This window comes from Channa argus, chromosome 4 (genome assembly GCF_033026475.1).
Source record: "Channa argus isolate prfri chromosome 4, Channa argus male v1.0, whole genome shotgun sequence".
NCBI lineage: Eukaryota > Metazoa > Chordata > Actinopteri > Anabantiformes > Channidae > Channa > Channa argus.
The window spans coordinates 23,937,626-23,960,164 of NC_090200.1; the positions used below are offsets into that span (position 1 = coordinate 23,937,626).

Below are 22,539 nucleotides of genomic sequence, written 5' to 3' on the forward strand. Positions count from 1 at the left end.
GAACGTTATCTCAAGCTCATAATTTTTCCGTTCATTGAGCGGTGAATATACTGAATGATTTGTTAAATCAGCTGTCAAAAAAATCTACCCGCTTTTTGTAAGAGCGCAGAGAGGCAGAGAGGCGCAGAGAGGCAGAAATGAGATATAATCACCATGGACCACAGGGTCAGTGGTTTGATCCCTGTCCCGGCTATATGCCGAAGTGTCTCTGGGCAAGACACTGAGCCCCTAACATTCCCATTCCCTTCTCCAGCTGTGCAGTGCCGGTCCAAGCCCGGTAGAAATTGGAAGGGGATCCTGGCATGTTGTGCCAAATCAACATGCGGACAATGATCTGCTGTGGTGACCCTGAACTCACAGGATAAGCAGAAAGCACACAAAAAATGTGTTATTAACTAACCAGCCACAGGAGAGGTGGGGGAGTCCCCACCTGTCAATGTCCACAGCCTTTTCCAGGTGCAATGTGCGTGAACATGGATTTAATGACTTTAAAATCCTGTCCGGTCTCAGTGTCAGACATATTTAATAATAACAGACTCGTTAATGAAGTTCCAGCTCTGCAGCAGTGTGTCAGTGTTTCTACTTTGTTTCTGTCTCTCTCTAATCTACTGTCGGGGCAAATTCCCTGAGGGTGAGTAACCATGGAGATGGTCTCACACCTGAGAGGTGTGAATGACAACTTTATTTAAATAAGAATAAAACCCCCCAAGTCAGATTTTCCACACTGCTCCGTTGTTGCGTCGCAAACTCCGGACTATATAACAGAGAGAGTTACTAAAAATAAAAATCAATTTCAAATTTGGACAAGAAGCAGATTTACCGAGTTTCTGCTGGTAGGAGACAATAAGCACCATGTTAAATGGAATCAGCTAAGAGTAGAAACCTCCTCCACCTCACATGTGTTTGTTGTAGCAGCTCCTGTTCGTAGCTGAGGAGACAATAGGTCTGTTCTCCTGTATGTACACAGGAAAATCACCAAGGTTAAATTAACAGTTCCAAAATATACATGTAACACTCTCAGAGTTATTGTAATATTGGTGATGAAGCTGTTATCTGTTTACTTGGTTTTGTTTGATGAGTCAAAGACTGTAACTGCTGTTTTTCAGGGAAACAAATTGCAGGTGATCAGGCTGAATGTGCGCTGTTATTAACATCAACAAGTGTCAAGGTCAAAATGTGTCCCTGAAAACAGGGACACAGGCAGATGTTAAACATCCTCTGTCCTTTAAGGTGGGGAAAAACACAAGCACAAAAACTACTGTAACTATAGCCCCTTTCAGAAATGTAGTGGATATCTGACAATATCCTGACTTTTTTAGGAGTGGGTGTATATGTGAACAGAAATGACCAAGTAAAACGCTGTCGATTATACCCTATGAGCCCCCTAATGCAATGTCTGTATTATGCTGGTGACCTCGTGCATGTAGCATGGTGCTCTGTCCCGAAGCGATCATGTGAGCATGTTAATGACGATGTCACTCAACTGGAGCTTCAGTCAAGTGATTAAACCTTTTTTTTTACAGCTCTGATGTGTTGTAAATAAAACATTGTTTCCCAAATTTTTTATTTTATAACATGTTGTGCCTCGAGTGTATTTTCACACCGGAGTCGCTTATCACTCAGGCATTCTCCCGCTGAGGGTTACATGTCTGAAAGGCCACTCTGGACAATATCCGAAGCTGGATTCTCCTAATAATGTCCGGAGTACATGTCTTCTTGAACATGTACCAGTAACTATTTAAGGCACGCGCTGTCTTGTGTTTTCTCATCACATTTCTTTTGTTTAGGATGAATATAATGAGCGCAACAGCATTAAAACAATTCGAATTATTGTTTTTTTTTCCATGGATCGGAAAATATTTCTTGCCTCCACCCAGTCTCATCGAGCTTGATGATACAACACCGCATATAAGCCTCATTTTTCTTTTATGGACTGTAAAAGATCGTCGTCACATGCCATCTCAGTGGGCCAGGGGACGAGCAATCGCCGTAAGAGTGCGCCACTCACGCGGTAAGACTTTTAACGGCTACATGTGTATGTCTCCAGCACCAAGGACAAAGTCCTACTAAAAGTGGGAGAAATTTTTTTTTTCAATCTCTTATGACTGGTCAAGTGAACAAAGACACATAGCGAGGGACAAAACCAAAGGCGAGAACAGAAAAACAGCAAACAACAAGCGAGCCCTCTGAAAAACCACCTACAGGGGCCCTAACAAAAAGAACCTCACACACTCAGAACAGCAGAGCGACGCTCAAAGGGCGAGTCAGGGCTGCCAACAAGGCCTCAACCCCACCTTGTCTTGCCTTTTCCTTTCTCCTTTCCTTTCCCACCTCCACTTTGTCTGAGATAAACACCATTTACAAACACTTATTCATGCTAATGTATAGACTGCTAACACATTAGGCACCAAATTACAGAGGGTGATAACTGCATATACGAACAGAGTGTAGACAGCTCTGTTGCTCTTTTTATTCTCTGTCTCTCTTTCTGTGTCCCCCCGGTTTATTCTCAGTAGACTGTCTTCAGATGGGAGCTGGGAAGAGGGAGAGAGTGAAGGAGAGAAAGTGATGTGGGTGGTAAAAGTGGGTCACATGCTCAGAGAGGAAGAGAATAAAGAGAGAGATGAGAGAGAGACATTGAGAGAGAATGACAGCAACAGGGAAAGGTGGGGTGAGAGAGAGGGGTAGAGAGACACAAAGGGGATGAGGGAGAGGGAGAAGGGGGAGAAAAAGGGGAGGTCGTATTCCCTTGTTTAGAAGGAGTGGATCAGTCACAGGCCTCTTTCCTTTCATCTGATCTCAGCGGACCACAGAACCTGAGAAATACACACACACACACACACACACACACACACACACACACACACACACAGACAGGCAAACACACACTCATCCACACACTCACTAGCAAACACATACACACAAACTCAAAATAAAGGCAAAGTACACATAACGCAAATGAAAAAAAATGAAACACACAAGTACAATATGCATGACTTTATGTGAAGGCACGCACACACACACACACACACACACACACACACACACACACACACACAATCCCACCAGACAAACTTAATAAATCCATTACCCTGTAGATTCAACAGCAACAAAGAGAGGAACGTGGCAAATGAGATTCAATAACGCATACCGACACAATGCTCACACAAACATATGCATGCAGACAAACAGATGCATATATCCAGGCACAATAACACACACACACACAAATTTAACCCACAAGAGCCAGTGTAAGTAGGCCCAGCTCCAGCCTCTCTCCCTTGTGGAGACACACACAAAAAGAGGATGGACAGATCCCATCATCTGTGTGTTCTTTTGTGTGAGGATGTGTGTGCTGTATGCCATCCCCTCATCTCCTGGGCTTTCTGCTACCACCATATTCATCTGTGGCCCTCATAAGGATAATTACACACACACACACACACACAAACACACAGTCTCTGAATATCCATAGCATTCCCAGCTTCTCTCTTGCACTGGTCAAGGTCAATAGTAAAATCCTGCCTAGAAGCCTCGCCTAAAGCCATAGACACTGTGAGTGTGTGTGTGTGAGAGCGTATGGACAACAAAAAAAAACAAACATGAAATATATATATCAAATGTAGGAAATCATGAGAAAAATATCTCCTTAAACCTGTACTTTCTAATTTGTTCAGAGCAAAACCTGCCACGAACAGATAACAAGTGATCTATTTTTGTCAAAATGTAGCATTCAGCAATTAAAGTAATTACTGTAGGTCCATCTATGTATTTCACTGAAAATTTAATTTGCTTCTGGCAAGGGGAAGAAGAGAATTGATTAGCTTTCGACCCAGGTCACATTAGCTGTTAGGCCAGGACCACCCTATTCTCACTGGCATATAATGTGTGGATTACCTTTAAGTAACAGAAGAGAACCACATTTGTGTGTGCAGTGCTACACAAAAGTACCAATATTTAACTGCAGAAACAGGTTAGCACATTACGAACCATATTGGTGTGTGTTATTTGTGCAACCACCACCAATAAGAAAAAATACAACTATAAAAGAGATTAGTAGCTTTTTTTATTTGCATTAAAGAAAGTTTTCTTTCCAACATTTATGAGAGGAGCACGATGATGGAATGGTTAGCGCTGCAGCCTGACAGCTAGAAGGTCCTCTGTCTGAAACACCGCCGGCTGCGACCTTTCTGTGTGGAGTTGCAAGTTTTTCCGGTGCCTTCCTGAGTTTCCTCTCACAGTCCAAAGACATGCACGTTAGGTTAATTGATGCCTAAATTGCCAGAGGGTGAATGGTTTTCTGTCTGTGTATGTCTCTCTGTGCTGGCCCTGAGATAGACTGGAGACCTTTCCAGGGTGTACCCTATCCCCTGTCCAATGACAGCTTGAATAGGCCCACTGTGACCCAGACCAGGATAAGTGGTCAAGATATTAAAGGGCTCGATGGATGGTGACTGTGGATGACTGAACCAATCAGGAGGATAGAGAGGACATTTTTAATGGCCTTACTTTAGCTTCAATGAAGCCGGTAGCCTGCAGGCCTGAGAGACAGCTTCAGGGGAAAGCAGGAAAAATAAAAAATAAAACGTCACAGCAACTGCAAAGAAATAAATAGGAAGGAAAGAAATTGCAGCTAAGATAGTGCAAGGCAAAGGGGCAGCTTTCATGACTGCTTATGTGTGACACATTCTAAGATGAGGCAGAGCGAGGCGGCCTGCGAGAGCGCTACATAAAATTTTGTCCACTGGACGGACAGTTTTAATGATCTCGTCTAGCAGAAATGAAAACTATTCTGTTCCTATAGGTTAAATATGACAAAGATCTGAAAGCAACCAGTGAAACGTCTTTTTTTATTTATCACTAAAAAGAGCCAGCCAGCCATGTGACAGCAAAATGAACTATGCTTTTCATCTGACACAATATGCCCACCCCCAGCCATCACACCGACCTTATATATTACATCTTGGTGCCGAACTCCAACCGTCACCTTAACCCTAAAACCATGTCTTACCCCTCAAAGTGTCCTTTGAAGCGGTAAGAACTGGGCGAAATGTCATTACAAAAAGGTGGTATCACCAAAATGCACCTACACAACCACAAGACAGAGATGTACACACACATGTTATGGAGTAACTCAATGGATCATTTTCAACTACTGATTCTGCTGACTCTGCTTTAGTACTCCTCTCTTGGCTATGCGCACACTAAGGTCACAAGAACAGACACAGACACACACAGAGGTCAAAGCCAAGTTGAGTCCATCTGCCCCTCCGCGCCAAACACACACAGGCAAATGGTTTCTGACTTCTGACCTTTATGGCCCCGGGGTCAGCAGTTTATGGAGTCTGTTTCTGTGTGTGAGTATGTCAACGGTCACATATGAGAAGGGATCACAGTAGTAACAAATTCTGTCAGATTTCAGGGTTGCGACCTGTATTTGATTTTACACCATTGATTGCCCTGCTGCATTTGTCCACACTTGAAGATTTAGACCTACCTTAATGACCTTGCAGTGTTTGTGTTGTTATGGTAATAGGGCCATGGCCTGTGGGAAAAGAGCTTTTGGAAATCTCAACTCAGGCAGGAGTAAAGATTAAAATCAATGACCCACTGCTGCAAAATAAGCTCAAACCCAACTGACTGCGTAGATGACTGTATGAATTATGTCATCAAATACACTAAACTCCAAGATAAGACTATGTTTGGTCACATACTGTACAGTAAATGCTACCAGTAAAATAAACACAAGCCTGTACAGAAGCACGTTGCATGGCTCAGATAGAAATAAGTTCATTGTACTGTTGTTGATGGCTTTAACGTAATTTCAAATGAGTGGAGTTGGGTGTGCGGTTTGCATGTAAAAAGCCTTATTGAGTCTTATTCAGTCCCATCTAGTACATATATATAAGTGGTTTTAATTAATGAGCATTATTTCCTCCTGTGAAGAACAGAAATCTATAACATGAATGTGAGGGTTTTCTGTAGACAACTAATATTTTTTAGTTAGCGTAACACAAAGGCACATTATTTTACCAGCAACTGCAAATGATCATCTTTCTCTGTAGAAATACTGTTTTACACCACAATACTGTTGTTAATGTTATGTTCACCTGGTGGATAAAAGGCATTGGTAGAATTATTGGCATGTTTTAAGTGGCCAGGAGGCTCAGTAAATTGGAAATAAGATCTAATTTATGGTGTGGGGCAAAGCCTACATTGACAGATTGTGGACATGTTGTTTAAAGTTATGTCTTCATCACTAACACAAGCTTATCAATCAATCTGTCCAGAAGCAAATAAACAGAACTAATATTTCAAGACTAAATTACTTAGTAATTTAATTTTATAATATTTATTATATTTAGACTTTGTGATTTTTAGTTTCTTTTTAGTCTGAGGATCTACCTAACTGTCTAAGTAATTGTCCAGGATTCAGACACTGAATTACTGTGTATTGGCATCCAAGTGTTTGCAATTTTACATTTAACAGCAGCACGCCCCGCCTGAAATTTCACATGGTTCATAAAATTTCACATGAATCACCTAATTTAGAATAATAGGAAGGACATTTGTCCAGCAATGCACACCTGAACACAAGAGCACCACTTCTGAAAAACTCCTAGGGGAGACTTTTATTTTTATGTTTATTGTTTATCACATATTATTACTTCGGTTATTGAAATGAAACCTTCCTTTTTAGAGTAAAGGTAAATATCCACATTTGCTAAATTTATTTATTTTTTTATAAACTCAACTTTAACCACAATGTTCCCCGTAAGAGTCTTAGCCAGTAAACCGTCATGTAGTATCATACCCCTCCTTCTTACTGCTCTTTTTTGTCTTTGCAATTCAACAAATATTTTTTTATATGTCAGCATACACCTTTCTAATAATTCTTTAAAACAGGCCCCAGTGATATAGAAGGCCTCGGGAGTAGGAGCAAGTTGAACTATGAGCCGTCAGAGCAAGATCGGGTGAGCAAGGCTGAAGATCAGTGTCACTCTTTAGATCACTTACAGGCATTGACACCAGATCCTCCAGGGTAAAACGGGAGATCGTGCACGCCACACATGCACTCACACAAGGCGAGGAGAAGAAAACACAATATACATCATGTGTTAAAGATGTCTCACAAAATACAGAAAGAAGGAAAGAAGCAATGTTGGAGAGGAGAGGAGAGGAAGCAGACCGTGACACTTCAGACATATGGGAGGAAAGAAGAGAGACGAAAGGATGAATAGAGTGTTGGTGAGATAAATGAAGAGATGCAGAAACAGAGAGAGGGAGATGTATCCAGCTGTTTGTCCATCCTAGCTTTGCTGTAATGAGCCCATGTTTGGCTCTATGGAGCATCGCCAACGCCTCATCTAACTTCTCCAAACTCTAACAAGCCAAACTGCTATTTAGATTTACCTCCTACCAGCGCTGAACCGGACCCAAACAACTAAGCACATAACAGCGTGGCGCTTCCTTAAATGGACACTTTGACATTTTGAATTTCAGCTGTTTATTTTTCTTTAACAGACACTTGTCAGCATGTGGGAAACGTTTTTTGCTTTTAAGTTTTCATAAAATGGCTCGGCAGCATTGTTAGCGTCACTGAGCATGCCTTCCACTCGCAGCCTGCTGTGCCATTTGGCTGAAATGAGAGAAAGCTTGTAAGTCATTTGGAGAGTTACCTGGTGAAAACACACAGAGAGACACACATATATGCATGTTCTTCTCTATGATATGACCACAAATTTCAACCAAAAAGCACTGTGTTTCCATTAGGATACATGGTTTTTATAGTGCACTGAGAAATGTTATCCAATGTGACATTTCACGTTATTGTGGCTGACAGCTGCCACTGTCCTTCATCGACAGATGTAGTTGTTTTGTGACATTTTACTTGTTAAAAAATAAAACATATTTTCAATAAAATAGAGCACCACTGGTGGGTAACAACTGGGGAAACAATGAGAACAAAAATGATTTGTGTTTGTCCTGCCTTAATTTACAGCATAATGAGGAAGCTAATGTTTACCTATGGTTGGTCGTGCCATCGTTTTAAATGCGGAAAAAGGTTTTGTTTTTGTTTTTTACAAATTTTACACACCATAGTTGTCTGTTCTACATAAGACTTTTCAAAACAGGACCGGTAAGTCGTACATTAAGTTAGTTAGACTGTTTCAAAAATGATTTTTTTTTTTAACTGGCAGATTAATATTTAGAGAATACTGGTGCATATTGTGTAATTACCACTTGTACCTGCACTTTTGTGGCTTAACAGGGGTGCAAGACCCTGTAAGAAAACACCAAGGAAAGAATTGAACTTCTTGGCACTGGTCTTTATTATTTACAGTCTTTGATGGATCATTGCAGATGGTATCATTATCGTATTAAGACTCATTCATTCATTTATGTACTCAAAAGCAACACAGAAAATATTTTATGTCAACTAATTCATCTTCTTAACTTGTCCTGTCCAGTTTAGAACATGCAAGCTCCACACAAAAAGGCACTAACCACTCCAGGTAAGCATGTGAATAAGAGTTTGTGTGTGTATATTAAACATTTCCAGCACATTTAACCAAACAGTGATAATACTGATAACGGTGATAATTTTGGTCCATGTCATCATGATATGAAATTTGCTTACAGTTTCAGCACTAGTAACATAACTACCTTTCATTGGTTTTATTTTTTTGTCTTCAGTTGCTGCGGCCACAATAACTCCAGCTTGTTGGATGTCACTTGCAGGTATCACTGAGGATTCTTGATTTTATATTTCTTGTAAAGTCTGATCGCAGCTTATTAATTTTTCAAAAGATCTGCAGCTGGTGAGTTCTCATATATTTAAGAAAGCTGTACCACCCAAGGTGCAGTTAGCACATTCACATCATATGTGTGATTAAAACGCCTTCTTACGGGGACTGTGATTCATTATGTGCACAGAAAAGCACAAAAAGCTTGTGTCAACCGACATATCTGCAAGTTAAAAGTTTTTATTCTGTACTCGCGACACTTCAGAAAACAGTGGTGTGGTTTGACTTTTCATTCCCCCAGAATTATAAAAGCGTTTCACTAAAACGTTGGTTAAATGAAACACTTTTATGCTGCTGAGTAGTGTTGTGTCGCACACTAGTTTGAAGTGTAGCAGCAGAGTCAGTGTTGCATCAGAACACTGCCCTTATCACGGCCTTGCAAAGCTATTTTTACTCACTGTCAGTCTGCTAACTAAGCTGCATGGCCTCTAAATGAGAAGGGATAAAGTGTCAGGACCCCAAATGCATGTGTGATCCTCTTAGCCATCAATCAGCACTACGCTCTGCAACAGGCTGGCAAAGCCAACACAATGGGTTCTCATCAGCATCATCCCTCTCATTTTGTTTGCTGTGCGTTTTGCTTCTCAAACCTCAACCTGCTCTTTATCCTCCTGACATAACATTAACAAACGACTAATAAAAACTCTTCTATTACACGGTGGGTGGCTCATTGTGATAACATTCTCCATTTGTACAAAAATCCTTCACTAACATAACACAGCTGAGTGGAAGGAGGTCACTCAGCCAGGTGTCATCACAGTATTTACAACATGGTTCAGATTCTAGTAGTTGTTTATGAATATAACCGTACTACGTTGTAGTGAATAATTATGCAAACAATGTATTGTGATATGCTCACAGAGAAACAGGCAGACTCTGAACGGAGAGTTTGTAAGAAGAAAGCTGAAGAACGAAATTGTCAACATTTTTGAAGCCCAACCAATAATGTATTCTGATGTTTAACTTGGCCCCAATCTAAAAAGATTCTTAGTCCAGCCACAATGTTTAACCTCGGGCTAGATATGCAATACAACATTGAAGATAGCCAAGCTTTCAAAATACTCATGTTTAAATCTTAGCGCTGTGTTTTTTGTTGTTTTTATATTTTGTATATTTCCTTTAAGCAACTGACTAAAATGGTATTTAAAAAAGAAAATAAAAAAATCCTAAAACTTAAAAAGCTTTTTCACAAAGATGATGATATTTGCATATCCATCTCAGAAGAGAGCAGACCTCTTTGTAGTCACTGTGATCCCCTTTGCGTACTTGGATGCAATGGCTATATGATGTGAGGACTCAAAAGCTGGTGTTGGGGCATCCCTAATTGTAGCATCCTTATTTATTTGTGCAGACTGCAGTGTAGCGTACACAGTGAAGCAGAGCTGCAGCGGAGCAGGGAGAGGGAGAGCTGTCTTAAAGTTACACGATGCAGCTTTGTGTTCCACGAATCACGTGCATGTCGAACTGGTGGATGAGCCGTACAAATCATGCATCAGTTACACCACTAAAGTTCACGTGAGAAAATAGCTACAGATGTACAAATGAAGAAAGGCTCATCAATGCTGAGTTAATCTGCCACTGCTGAAAGCAGAACAGATAAGGATTGTATTTTTAACATATGTTAAATGTCACGTTAAGCGCCTTACTTTTAATACCAGGATACCAGCAGCTGTGTACAAAGAAACTGAGGTGGCATTACGCTGGCTTTTCTAGTGCACTGTAAGTGGACAAAGCCCTCATAGAGTCCTGTTGACTCTTGCCCAGTCATAACTGTAGACAGTTTTTGAACATAACAGAAAAGCAGTCAAAAACAGCTGTTTTCCCTGATAATGAAGCCTCATTATAATCCATATTATATATCGAAGTGTCCCTGGGCAAGACACTGAACCCCTAACAGCACATTCACCTCCCCAGCTGTGCAGTGCCGGTCCAAGCCCGGTAGAAATTGGCGAGGGTAGCATCAGGAAGGGCATCCGGCGTAAAAACTGTGCCAAATCAACAAGCGGACAATGATCCGCTGTGGCGGCCCTGAACTCACAGGGGTAAGCCGAAAGGACAAAAAAAAAACTTTAAGTAAAACGTAAATTATGATACCCAGCATTGTACAGAATATCATATACACTACTCATTTTAATGTTGGCGATGCATACAAATGTTTGTGCATGGACACACACACCCACATACACGCAGTCGAAACTGGACAAACTTACTCATTCAGCCATTCTGTTCTTAACTCAGTGACCTTTTACAATTTTTTGTCAATTCCAACTTTCCATTTCTATCACTCTTCCTTCTCCCCCTATTTCCCGAACCACACAATGTTAATTGATGTATTAAAAACTGGAAATACCAACCAACAACAACATGCAAACATGACATCACAGTTCCAGCTGATCAGAGCAGCCCCTCTCTCACATCAACAATAATGTTCTCCAGACCACAGACAGTGACCTTTGTTTTGATCCATATTCATTTGAAGTGATGCTCTCCCACACTTTGGCTACTGATACAGGTCAGCTGATAATTGGCTCAACTGATCCAACAGCGTTTTGAGGTTGTATTAGAAGACGTGCTTTTAGATCATTAACTTGTCAAAGTTAAAGTTTTTTTTTTGGAAGTGGTGTTATCTTGTGTGGTCCCTTCAGCACAAAACCTGTCTCTCCTGCACATCCTCTCATTTAAAACCCTAAATATATCAAAATCTGTTTGCCTTTTATATTAGTGTGGTCTTATGCTCATCAATATCCGGGTTTGTTTTTGCAGAGGCCATTTCTACTACATAAGCTCATTTAAATTGTGCCATCAGCTTGTGTCCAACTTTAAGCTAAATAATCAGTTGGGAGTGTGTGTGCAGGCAAGTATGCAAGCTTATCTGATTACATGAATGCAAAACATTGGTGTTGCATGGCAATAGCACAGATCAAATGCCAGAGTGGAGATAGTGTTCTCTGATGTAACAGCACCAAATAATAGTGAAGATCCAATTAAGTTAATGGCAAAGGTGACAGCTTTCCTCACATTGTCTCCGAATAGGACTACTGGCAGGTGGAGGTTATGTTCTGTGATAGTCTGCATGCAGGCAGAAGTAAAGACTTTTTAAAAACAAAAAAATATTTAAGTCACCAGTCAGACCTGAAGATCCTTTGCAGCTCAGTGAGTTGAGTGAGGCACTGCTAGGGTCAGTGGACTGTGAATACAAACACACTCCCAGTGCTGCAAGGCTTTTAGATTTAAGTGCCAACCTAGTGACACATGTTGTACATATGAACTTCACATAATGCTGTAGTAATAACACAAACCTTTCTTTGCGCTGATCATCATTCCTCTTTTTGAAAGTGTGTACATGTCACCAACATGGTCGGGCTAAAGGAAATTAAAATGCTCAGTGAAGTGAGAAGCAAGGCAGATGGTCAGGCGAAATGTGGCACAATCCAGCTTAATGCAACTGGTAAGACATGTTTTTTTGTAGCTATGGTTTGCGGCACAGCACACCTTACATCACCACACGGACATCAATATATCATCAGTGACAATGTGCCTCAGTGTTTCTTTTGTGCACTTATTCTTTATCTCTCAGCATTTTAAGTCCATGGTTGACTGAAACCAAAGAACTGGCAGTAAATGCAAGAGTGAAGCCATGATGTCAAATGGCAGTACGAGGTAATACATTACAGGTACAGATAATATACTGAAAATACACCTGTATTGCTTTAGCAGGTTTATGTATGAAGAAATTATTAGAATGAGAAAAGTTTTTGATTAATTTGCAGGAAACAGATGCCAATAACAGGGAAATTACTAGATAAATGGTGCTACGGTTAGATTTAAAAAAGATAACAAAAAAACAAAGCAAAGCAGGGAGTGGAAAGGTTAATAGCAAATGTTCTCTTGAAGCCATATTTGTTTAAAGTGACTGCAATGCACGCTACCACCTCTGGCGTCAGGGCCATGGCACAGAAGCAACACTTTGCTGTGATGGAAGCAGGAAATTCTGCTAAAAAACTAACAAACAAACAAAAAACACCACTGTCATTTTATTACAGCATTTGTAGCCTTTGCACCAGTGGTCCTGAAATTTTGTCTCTGGGGTCCGAACTGCAGCTTATTTTTCATTCTGGCAGCCAGTTTTCATTCCAGACGCCTAATCAGAGACTTATTGGGCCTGAAACGCCAGGTGAATCTAAACTAGCAGGCAAAAAAGAAAACCAGCAACACTCTAGACCCCAAGGATTGGATTTGAGGATTACTGCTGTAGACTGTGTCACAGACATTGATTTTGTCCTAGGTCTAAAAACCTGTAGCAACTGAAGGCAACAACTTCACTAGCATCTAAAAACAGCCATCATTCCTGTGGGAGTGTGGGTCTCTACCTAAAGTGTTTGACTGAAATGTTTTTCATGCTATGGAAATTTTAAATATACAGTACCATAAGTGCACTGGACTGGCTTTGGCCTAAGAGGCCCAATCTGAGGCATTGCATTGTACATTCATATTACAGCACGGCTCTAAGACAGACTTTAAAAATTAAATCTTGCCAGCAAATTCCGCAGTATCATCACTTTCAGTCAATAGAACAGACCCACTTTCAAAAACATTGGCTTATTCGCTTCCCATAATGAAACATCTTATATTAGGATGTCCATGCCCAGATCTTATCAACTTATCAACTACTACTAAATATTTTCTTTCCAAAATATTTAGTCTCCAAGCCCAAATTAAGTTAACCCTGATGACATCATCTGGGATATTTATAGATTCAAAGGCTCTTTCTTACCTGTAAAATATGCCAAGCAGCAGCCCTAACCCCTTGGAAGGACTCCAAGGGGTTAGGGCTCACAGAGGGACTCACACCAAACTGCACCTGCTTTCACCCACACAAAACTAATATAAAATATACTACTACTGCTACTGCTGCTGCTGCTGCTGGTGTGCAACAACAAACCATATGGATGTTTTCTGATCCTGCTAAATGTTTACATATAGTACATCAGTAAAAATAAGTCCAGAACAGCAAACGCCTAAACTATATTGTTGTTAGACAACATAAAGACCATGGGCAGACATTACAACAAAATACAGGGTTTAATCAAGCAGTCTAATTCAATACACATATCACTGTAATCAATATATTAGTTAGCCAAAAGGACATGATTACAGATGACAGGAAATCACGTTAGTGGGGATGTAGAACAACATGCACAAATGGCCTGAGACTGATGTTAGATACAAATTAGTCTCATCTAGTCTGAAGTCAGAAACTGTCCATACAGTGACTTTTACTAATATAGCAAGTGTGTTTCTAGGTAAGTCAGATAGGCACTAACTTTATAGAGACAATTCACTATAGAGGCCCAGGTTGAGTTATAACTGAGTTAGAGTGATGAGAGAAGCATTGATCGGCCCTCTTTTTTGGTCTGCCAGAAGATTTAGCAAACAAACAGTTTCCAGTGCAGCTGCAGAATCGACTGAGAGGCCTTTAACTCTGTAAAGCAACAATTCACAGCAACCTAAATGTGAGGCTGCGTCCTGCTGTGTCACAGCCACAATAATAGCAAGGCCAGCTTCGTAGTAATTAGTCATGAATGACAAATCACTGGTAAGTTGCCTATAGTAAGCCTATAGCCACAGTGTTAGCAGTTTGTAAACAAGTGTGTGTGTGTGTGTGTCCTCATCAGCATCCTCGTTTCCGTCATCTGTGCAGCCCTCAGCATCGATATTGCACTGGGGCTTTTAGGCCTCTGCTGATGCCATGTCTCATACTTAGCGCCGCTACTGACAAAGCGAGTGACAGCAACACTTTCACTGTCAGCTACAATAATAATCCTGGTCCTCACCGGGAGAGTAGAGCCGTGCTAGCTGTCGGGCCCCTGCGTGTTGCGGTCCCCAGCGAGGCGCAGCGCTGCGAGCAGCCGCCCCGTGCTCATTCCCGTTCGGATCCTCCTCCGCCATGGACCGGTGCCTGATGTCCGTCTCGGAGAGAAGCGACGCCGCCATATCCCCTGCGCGCTACCCCCCCGCTTTAGCCTTTAGCTCTAAGACATCAATTATAAATCTGTCCCGGTCAATAACTGGTTGGTTTGGTTGGTGTTCCGGCCTCCGGTGTCTCTTGTTGTAGCAGGATGGAGGAAGGAGGCTGAACCAACTGATGCTAAATGGGATGCGCCGGAGAACCCGGAAATACACAGACGGGGCTGCGCTGACACACAGACCTGTTTTACTGTTTTTTGTTTGATTGTTGTTTTTATTTTTAATTTTTAAACCACATGAACCACTGTCAGTAACCGAGAAGGACCACTTGTGTTGAATTATTAAAAAAAGCGGTCTCGTATCACAGGGGTTTAGTTAAACAAACTGTAGTTCAGCCACCACGTCTGCTGCAGGGACCGTCTGCGTTTTGCAGTAACGAAAAGTAGATTTATTGATTGATTTCCCCCAGGGACATAATTAAATAATAAAGCAAGAAATACTATTTTATTTTTGCAGTTTAAACTCATCCTCATTGATGCCTTCAGGTGCTCCTTGTAAATTCCCCAATCCATGTAGTCCATCATAAAGTCAAAAGTAAAATGAAAACGGATGATACCCTATCACAGTAAAGTCAAATTCAGTAATGTGATGGAAAATTAGAGTAAAGTAAATTTTTGAAATAAAATTGTTTTTTCTTTTTTTTTACAGTTGCTAATTATGTAGCTTATTCTCAACAGAAACCAAATGGATTTATACAAATCATATTCAGTGTGATCTACAGAGGAAAGGGTTTACTGTTTCAGTAAAACACAATCATGGTCGGTTTTAGGGAATGGATGCCCACCTATCAGCCGTCTGGCAGAGAGGGTCTCATTGGCTCCAAGAACTCAGCTGCCCAGACACATGGATACTGATAATGAACAGAAGGTTGCACACTGCAAAAAATATACTCTTAAAACAAGTGGTAAGTTGTAAAATCACAGCCAGTGGAGCTCACTTTAAAAAGTTTGGAAGCACTGTTGGAGTGAGATCTTGTCTCTTCGCCTTGTTAATCCAAGTTTATCCATTCAGAATTACGTTTGTGATCTCTCATGTTTTTTAAATATGTTTATTTTTTGTTTTCTTTTACCCAGGATACATAAATATATGCAATTACATTTTTATTGATCATTTGATCTTCCGATGTTAAACCTGTAAAACATTACAAACCTATCTAATAGCACCTTTTCAGTATCCACTCTTCAGTCACTGAGGGTGAGACTCAGTATTTCTAGTATACTTTACACCTTATGACTAATGTAATTGTTTTTAATTTAATTTATAATTAACAACTTTTTGAATCTGAGTTATCTTGGAAATTTAATTTTATTACCTGTTTTATCTCTTTTTAAAGAAGTACAAGTGATGTGTTGTGCAACTTGTATGTTCCTTGTCATGTGTCTATTGTCATATTTTATCATAGATTATTTGTATTATTGCATACAGTACGTGAATGTTTTTTTTTTTTTTTTTTTTTTTTTTTTTTTTTGCAGCAGCAGCATCGTTTGCCGGTTTCTGGTAAATATAACCTTCTTTGACTGCACTTTTCTGATGAATGACTTAGTAATAATAGTAACACAGACATTCAAAGATTATTGTGGCAAAGTCCCTGGGTATAATGGGACCGCACCTCATCAGGGCCCATGACACACAGTGACTTCTCTCTTTTGTAGCAGCAAGGAAGTATTTTTTAATGCAGTATGTGTATGGACAAATACTAACTTTAACTTTTGCTGAATAATATCATCTTACAAACAAATGGGCAGTGTTTTTATTTCTATCCACTTATGTCTCCAAACATGTTATTACATGATCTCAAGTTGGTATAAATCTGAAATCAACCTGTTGTTGTAACCCATCACAACTGGCAAATTCAGTGCTTTGTTATATGGTTCAAGTGCATAAAGCTCAGTGGTGCCTACAGTGGTTTTAAACAGAGTGGACCACCCAATCAATACAACTGCACTCGCATAATATATAATAATCCCTTCAGACTATGTGGCAGGTGTCATTAGATGTCAGTTTTGTATATAAAGTCTGAGAAATTCATATGTTTAAAGGAGTAAAGACTCGTTTTATTACTTTACCAAAAAGAAGAAAGCAAAAATATATATAGTATTTCTTCTTCCAGCATATGGAGAGATTCTGATCCCTAGTTTTGAACCACTGAGTCAGAGAACCTTTATTTTTATGTACCTAATGTTTAAAAGCATTATGTGGAGAACTTTTAAGTATAGCACAAATGCAAGTCAATCTATTAAAAATAGGACTTTGCTTTGATGTTTTCTCCTTGACTTAGATTTTTGCTTGCATTGTACCTCACTTGTACTTAGCTTTGGAAAAAATCTAAACTGAGCAGATTTTGACGATCACTTTATCATCACAGGCAAGTTCACAAATGCATTTTCTTTAAATAAAAGGAACATCACACAGAGAATCTTTGTCATTTATTTATTTGTTTATCTTTTTGTGTCTGTACTAGGTTATTGCAGTCTGGTTAATTCACATTTAAAAAGCAGTCATTGACCAGATGCACAGAAATTCATGATATTCATTTTTACAATAACCATTATACGCCCCATAGAGACTGGAAAACCCAATCCAAAAAAGAAACATCTGTATGGTTTTCTGAACTTTATTTTGTTTGATGTCTTTTTTCCATAGTAATTACAAAAAGGAAAAATATATATAACAATAATCATAAAAAGGAGAGTCTGGGGAAAGAAACTGAGGAATATTACGACTGGCAAACAAACAATCACAACACAGCACAAGTACCTACTTACGGCGAGAAATGAAAGGTACAAAAGTGTTAAAGAAAATAAGCGCATATGGTAGAAAGAAAAATCAAAGAAATTGGCACCTATGAATTTGAATACAACAAGCAACTGAGGGGACAATAAAGTGAAGCATTTCCTACAATCTATTAAAAAAACAAAACAAAGAATGTTTTGTTGCTTTTTTTCTTTTCTATTTGTTAAAAAAAATAAAAATGCATGACCTGGGGACTGATGGGTGGGAGGAAAGAAAAGGAGGAGGGGAGGAGGAAGAAGCTGGTAGGGAGGTTTGGCAGGGACAATAAAAATACTGCACATACAATACCTTTTTTCACTCTTCTCTTTACTTCATCTAGCTCTTACCGTTTCTCTCACCCACTTTTTCCTTTCTTTATTTAATAGCATATCCCATTAATATTCCTTTCCCCCGCTGCTCCTAATAGCCGCGCCCAGTGGCGCGATCGTTAGAGTTTTACATGTGAGTTGCAAATGACACTTTGATTGGCTGTGATGTGGAGATGGGGATCCCCTGCCGGTTCTGGGTCGGGGGCCCCGGCTGAGCCGAGAGATCCTGCCGGGCCTCGGGTCTCACTGCGCGTGCTGACTCAGTGTGTGGTTCTGGAGGGAGAGAGGGAGAGGGAGAGATAGAGAGAAAAAGTGAGAACACATGATGAGAGAAATAATGGGCTACGTGAGCATAGTGCTTTCCACTTGCCCCCCCACCCAATAATAGAACAGAAGAGAACAGAAACACAACTGCCTCCCACTGTACAGATAGCAAGGCCTCCTCGCTTTATACATGGTCTCATGAAAGGGGAGAAAGAGGAAGAGAATAGAAAATAACAGAGAGGAAGAAGACAAAACATGACAAGCAGACAACTCTACAGCATGGTGTAGACTGAGAGAAGCATAAACTAGTAGGTACAGTACAAATGTTGAATTGTTGCTCACACAAAGGATTTTCAATGAGAAGAGACATATTTTGAAACTGTGTGTAATCATAATGATGTACAAATCTCTTGCAGTAGACATGCAGCGTTGTCAATGGCGACTGCATCCAGAACAACAAATACTGCATGAGATGTGATTTTTGGTCCATTTAAACATCCACACACATATACAAAATAACAGCTCCATACCCAGTAATATATGCAGTCATTAAACAAAGTAGAACCTGGATTGGTCAGAACCAAACAATTACAGATCATGTAGAATTTGTGGTGTATTAGTTTTGAAGCCAGTGCTTTGCTTGGTTGATTCAGATCTGAGAAACCCCGGTGTCTTTTGATAATGTAAATAACAGTTTACAGAGACTGTCTCCATGCCTCAGAGATGCCTATGCACTCACCTCTCCAAAGGCATCAGTGCATCACACACAAATACACAGTAACAATGCAAAAACACACTGGTGGAGGAACCAAGATTCACTGATGGAATTATGCAAATAAACAAAAAAGCATAATCTTAAATTGTTCTCATAGAAAGAAAATGCATGAAACACTAATGTACTAATGCATGAAACAACAGGTTTAGCAGGTTTAATTTACTAACCATGTTACAAACACAAACATACATGTTTGTATTTCTATAGTTGGTAGAACAAGCCCCTTACCTTAAAACTAGCCATAAAAACTATATGCCAAACCTTAACCTATACACTAAACCTAAGCTTAAACCAACTTTAATACAACCCTCAGAAGGCCCCCAAACATCTTAGGGCTAGCAACATGTCTTCACTTAACTAAAAGGTTCTAACTTTGTTAGGAAAAAACTTTTTTCCAAAAATATAAGCACACACAGACACAGACACAGACACACACACAGGCACAGTCAGTCCTTTGTGGCTCCTCCATATCAGCTACAACAGGGAACTGAGCCCGTGATAATCTGGGTTTGCTGGTTTGGAACTTAGCTAGCATCACATCTAAAGCTGAGGGGATACTGTCAGTCTATGTGTGTATGAATGTGTGAGTGTGTTTGGAAGAAGGGGTGATGATTGGAAAGATTTCACTGAGACTTTGTGTGTGTGTATCGAAGAAATTTCCACCAGGATGCTTTCCTCCTCCTCTTTCCTCATTTTCCCCAGACTATACAGCTTTCTCCCTGTGAAGCGTTCCCTACTTCTGTCTGTCTCTCCATCTCCCTACCTCGCACACATGATGCGACACACATACACAAACACATACACAAATCCGCACTCTCTGTAGTGAGGCCTATCTGCAAGAAAGTAAAAAAAAAGAACAGTGGATGGGAGATTAAAAAAAAGAGGGGAAAGGGGGATGAACCGAAAACAGAGGCGGGAGGATGGGGATAGAAATGTGAAGGATTATACGTGGTTTTGGGTTGATAAATACTTATTTGTCATTCTATGGTCCTTATCTTGCTGTGCATGTTTCGTTGAGCTCTTTGGTGTGCAAGTGTGTGTGAGAAAGCTCGAGTAGAGACAGCAAGAGGGAGCATGCTGTATGAGTGTGTGTGTGTGTGTTTGAGAGTGTCTGTCAGTTGGCTTTAGAGGCCAAGCTACCCTGTCCAGGGGAAAGCAAAGGGTATTAATGCCCTACACACACTAGAGAGGGCTCTACACATACATGCACACACACACACACACAATTTCAGAGAAGTGGGTGAGCAAAATGAGGAAAATAATGAATGGGAAGTGTTTCTCTGTGTGTGTGTGTGTGTGTGTGTGTGTGGGTCTCTCTAGTGGGGAAAAAGATCTCATTGGGAGCCACTGACCCCATTATGATAGAAAAACCTCCCTCTCTCTTTCTGTCTGCTGCCTCTGTCACTTCCTCTCATTCTCAGCTTCTCCGCTCTATTTCCAAGTTAACTGGCTGCATTTCCTTTCACTGCCAGAAGAGGTCGGACTCGATCATCTTTACACACAGAGAGGAGAGGAGAGGAGAGGAGAGGAGAGGAGAGGAGAGGAGAGGAGAGGAGAGGAGAGGAGAGGAGAGGAGAGGAGAGGAGAGGAGTCCAAGCGGCAACTTTCCAGTTTCCTACAATCTCTGTCTGGCTTTCATCATTACACACTTGCCTCATATATGACATCGAAGAACAAGGTCTGTAAAAAGGACAACAGAAATGGGAATGGAGAGAAAAGTAAATATGACTCAGTAACAGAATGGGTGCATGAACGAAAATTTGAGGAAGGGAGTAAGAAACTAGAGAGGAGAAGAGGAAAAGAGATAGAGACAGAGAGAAAAGGCGAGTGATATGTGTGTGCGTGTGTTTTTCCCTTAGGTCCTACTGGTGGCATATTGATTTGTAGATGAAGTGAGGGATGGAAAGGAAGGACAGAGAGAGAGAGAGAGAGAGAGAGAGAGAGAGAGAGAGAGAGAGAGAGAGAGAGAGAGAGAAAAGGATGGGAGGGATGAACGGAGGGAGGCCATGGTCACTCCCTGGAGGGGCTTGCAGAGCTGCAGTGGACTGCTGGAAATAGCCCAGAGGAGAGGGGAGAGTGGGAGACAAGAGAAAGAGAAGAAGAAGAAAATGATAAAGAGAGAGAAAATAAAATGGAGAAACAGGGATGTAAGTCAGAGAGAGTTAGATGAGATGTAGACGATGGGTGAATGACAACTCGTCACAATACGTAATACAATGTCAGGTACTGCTCTTCATTTACGTTGTTGGGAGGTATGTCATGATTGTGGAGCATTATAATCAATCACGAGTGCGTGTGTTTCTGTCACAATTGGACATGTGCTCTACAGCAGAGTAATTGAAATATTCTATAGAAAAAAAACAAATGACAAATGGACATAAAAGTGAAGAGGAGGAGATAAAGGAAGATGACTGAATAGCTTTAGTGTTAACTGTGGTTTTAATTTTTTGATTGAGGCAAAACATTTCACATGGAGGTGCTGCTAATAAAATTCCACAAGAAGGAAATATAAAAACTTTAAAGTGAAACAGAAGAAGCGAGTGTGCAGGAAGAAACATAGGAAACTGAAAATAAAGGGCCGTTGCATGTGAGCTGTGCATATTTATTTAAATGTAATGTGTTCTTTCAAATCTGTCCCAGCTGAGCTCATGTTATTTTGTAAAACCCAATTCAGAATGGTTTAAATTAAAGGAATACTAACACAAACCATGGTTTGGACTTTATTCCACTATGTTTCGACTGGAGCCGAGGGTGTGTGTTCATATTCTCGTGAGAACAGCCAGTCTTCCACAGGCCAGGCCAGATCAGACCAGTCAATACAGAGGCCTGTCATTGTTTTTCCTAAACTGCTTAGAGAGCGCAAGGCTAAAGCCTGCAGAGCCCAGGGCTCAGGGGAAATATGGCCCTGTCGCATTACCCATGCACATCACTGCCAGATACATCTGCAGGAATACATTCACATGCATGCCTAGCTAAGAGCACATGCATATAGGAACACAATGCCAAATGAAAATGCAGGGGCTACAATACACAATAGTTTAGACACAAACACAGTCTCATAGGTAAAGGGAGAAGGGGTTGGCAGAGGAAACACAGAGATAGAAATGAGAGAAAATCTAATCTACCTTGTCCTGCTCCTATCTGCTATCTACTGCATTACATGCTAAACGAGTGTGTGTTGTGGTGTTGATGCAGATGGTTGTGTTTAAGATGTCTGGAGGTCACTTTTAATATGCATTTCTTTATATGTGTGTGTGTGTGTGCATTGCAGTAGAAGGACACAGGTGTGTGTTTGTTTCATAGAGAAAAAATATATTTTTATAAATATCGGGTTAGAGCAGAGTTAGAGGGAAAACAATCAGACTTTGCCACCAACACGGTGATGACCTTGTCTGACAGCCAAGACTGTAACTTTCTCCTAGTTATCTGAAACACACACACACACACACACACACACACACACACACACACACACACACACACACACACACACACACACACACACACACACACAAATCTCTAACAGACATGAGAAGAAAAAGCACTGCTGTTGGAACAATGCATT

At 40.5% G+C, this 22,539-nt stretch overlaps 2 protein-coding genes across 8 annotated transcripts in view; both read right to left on the bottom strand.

Moving 5' to 3' along the window:
* Window positions 1-14,977, bottom strand: part of si:ch211-212o1.2 (uncharacterized protein LOC492735 homolog) — a 43,925-nt gene extending 28,948 nt beyond the window's left edge. The window contains exon 1 of the mRNA XM_067501639.1: window positions 14,642-14,977. Coding sequence (XP_067357740.1) covers window positions 14,642-14,801 — 160 coding nt within the window. The 5' untranslated portion in view covers window positions 14,802-14,977. The remainder of the gene's footprint in view (window positions 1-14,641) is intronic.
* Window positions 14,978-17,250: 2,273 nt separating this feature from the next.
* znf423 (zinc finger protein 423) overlaps window positions 17,251-22,539 on the bottom strand; it is a 138,154-nt gene continuing 132,865 nt past the window's right edge. For all 7 annotated transcript variants that reach the window (XM_067501305.1, XM_067501304.1, XM_067501303.1 and 4 more), the window contains one exon: window positions 17,251-18,208. In XM_067501305.1, coding sequence (XP_067357406.1) covers window positions 18,179-18,208 — 30 coding nt within the window. In that variant the 3' untranslated portion in view covers window positions 17,251-18,178. The remainder of the gene's footprint in view (window positions 18,209-22,539) is intronic.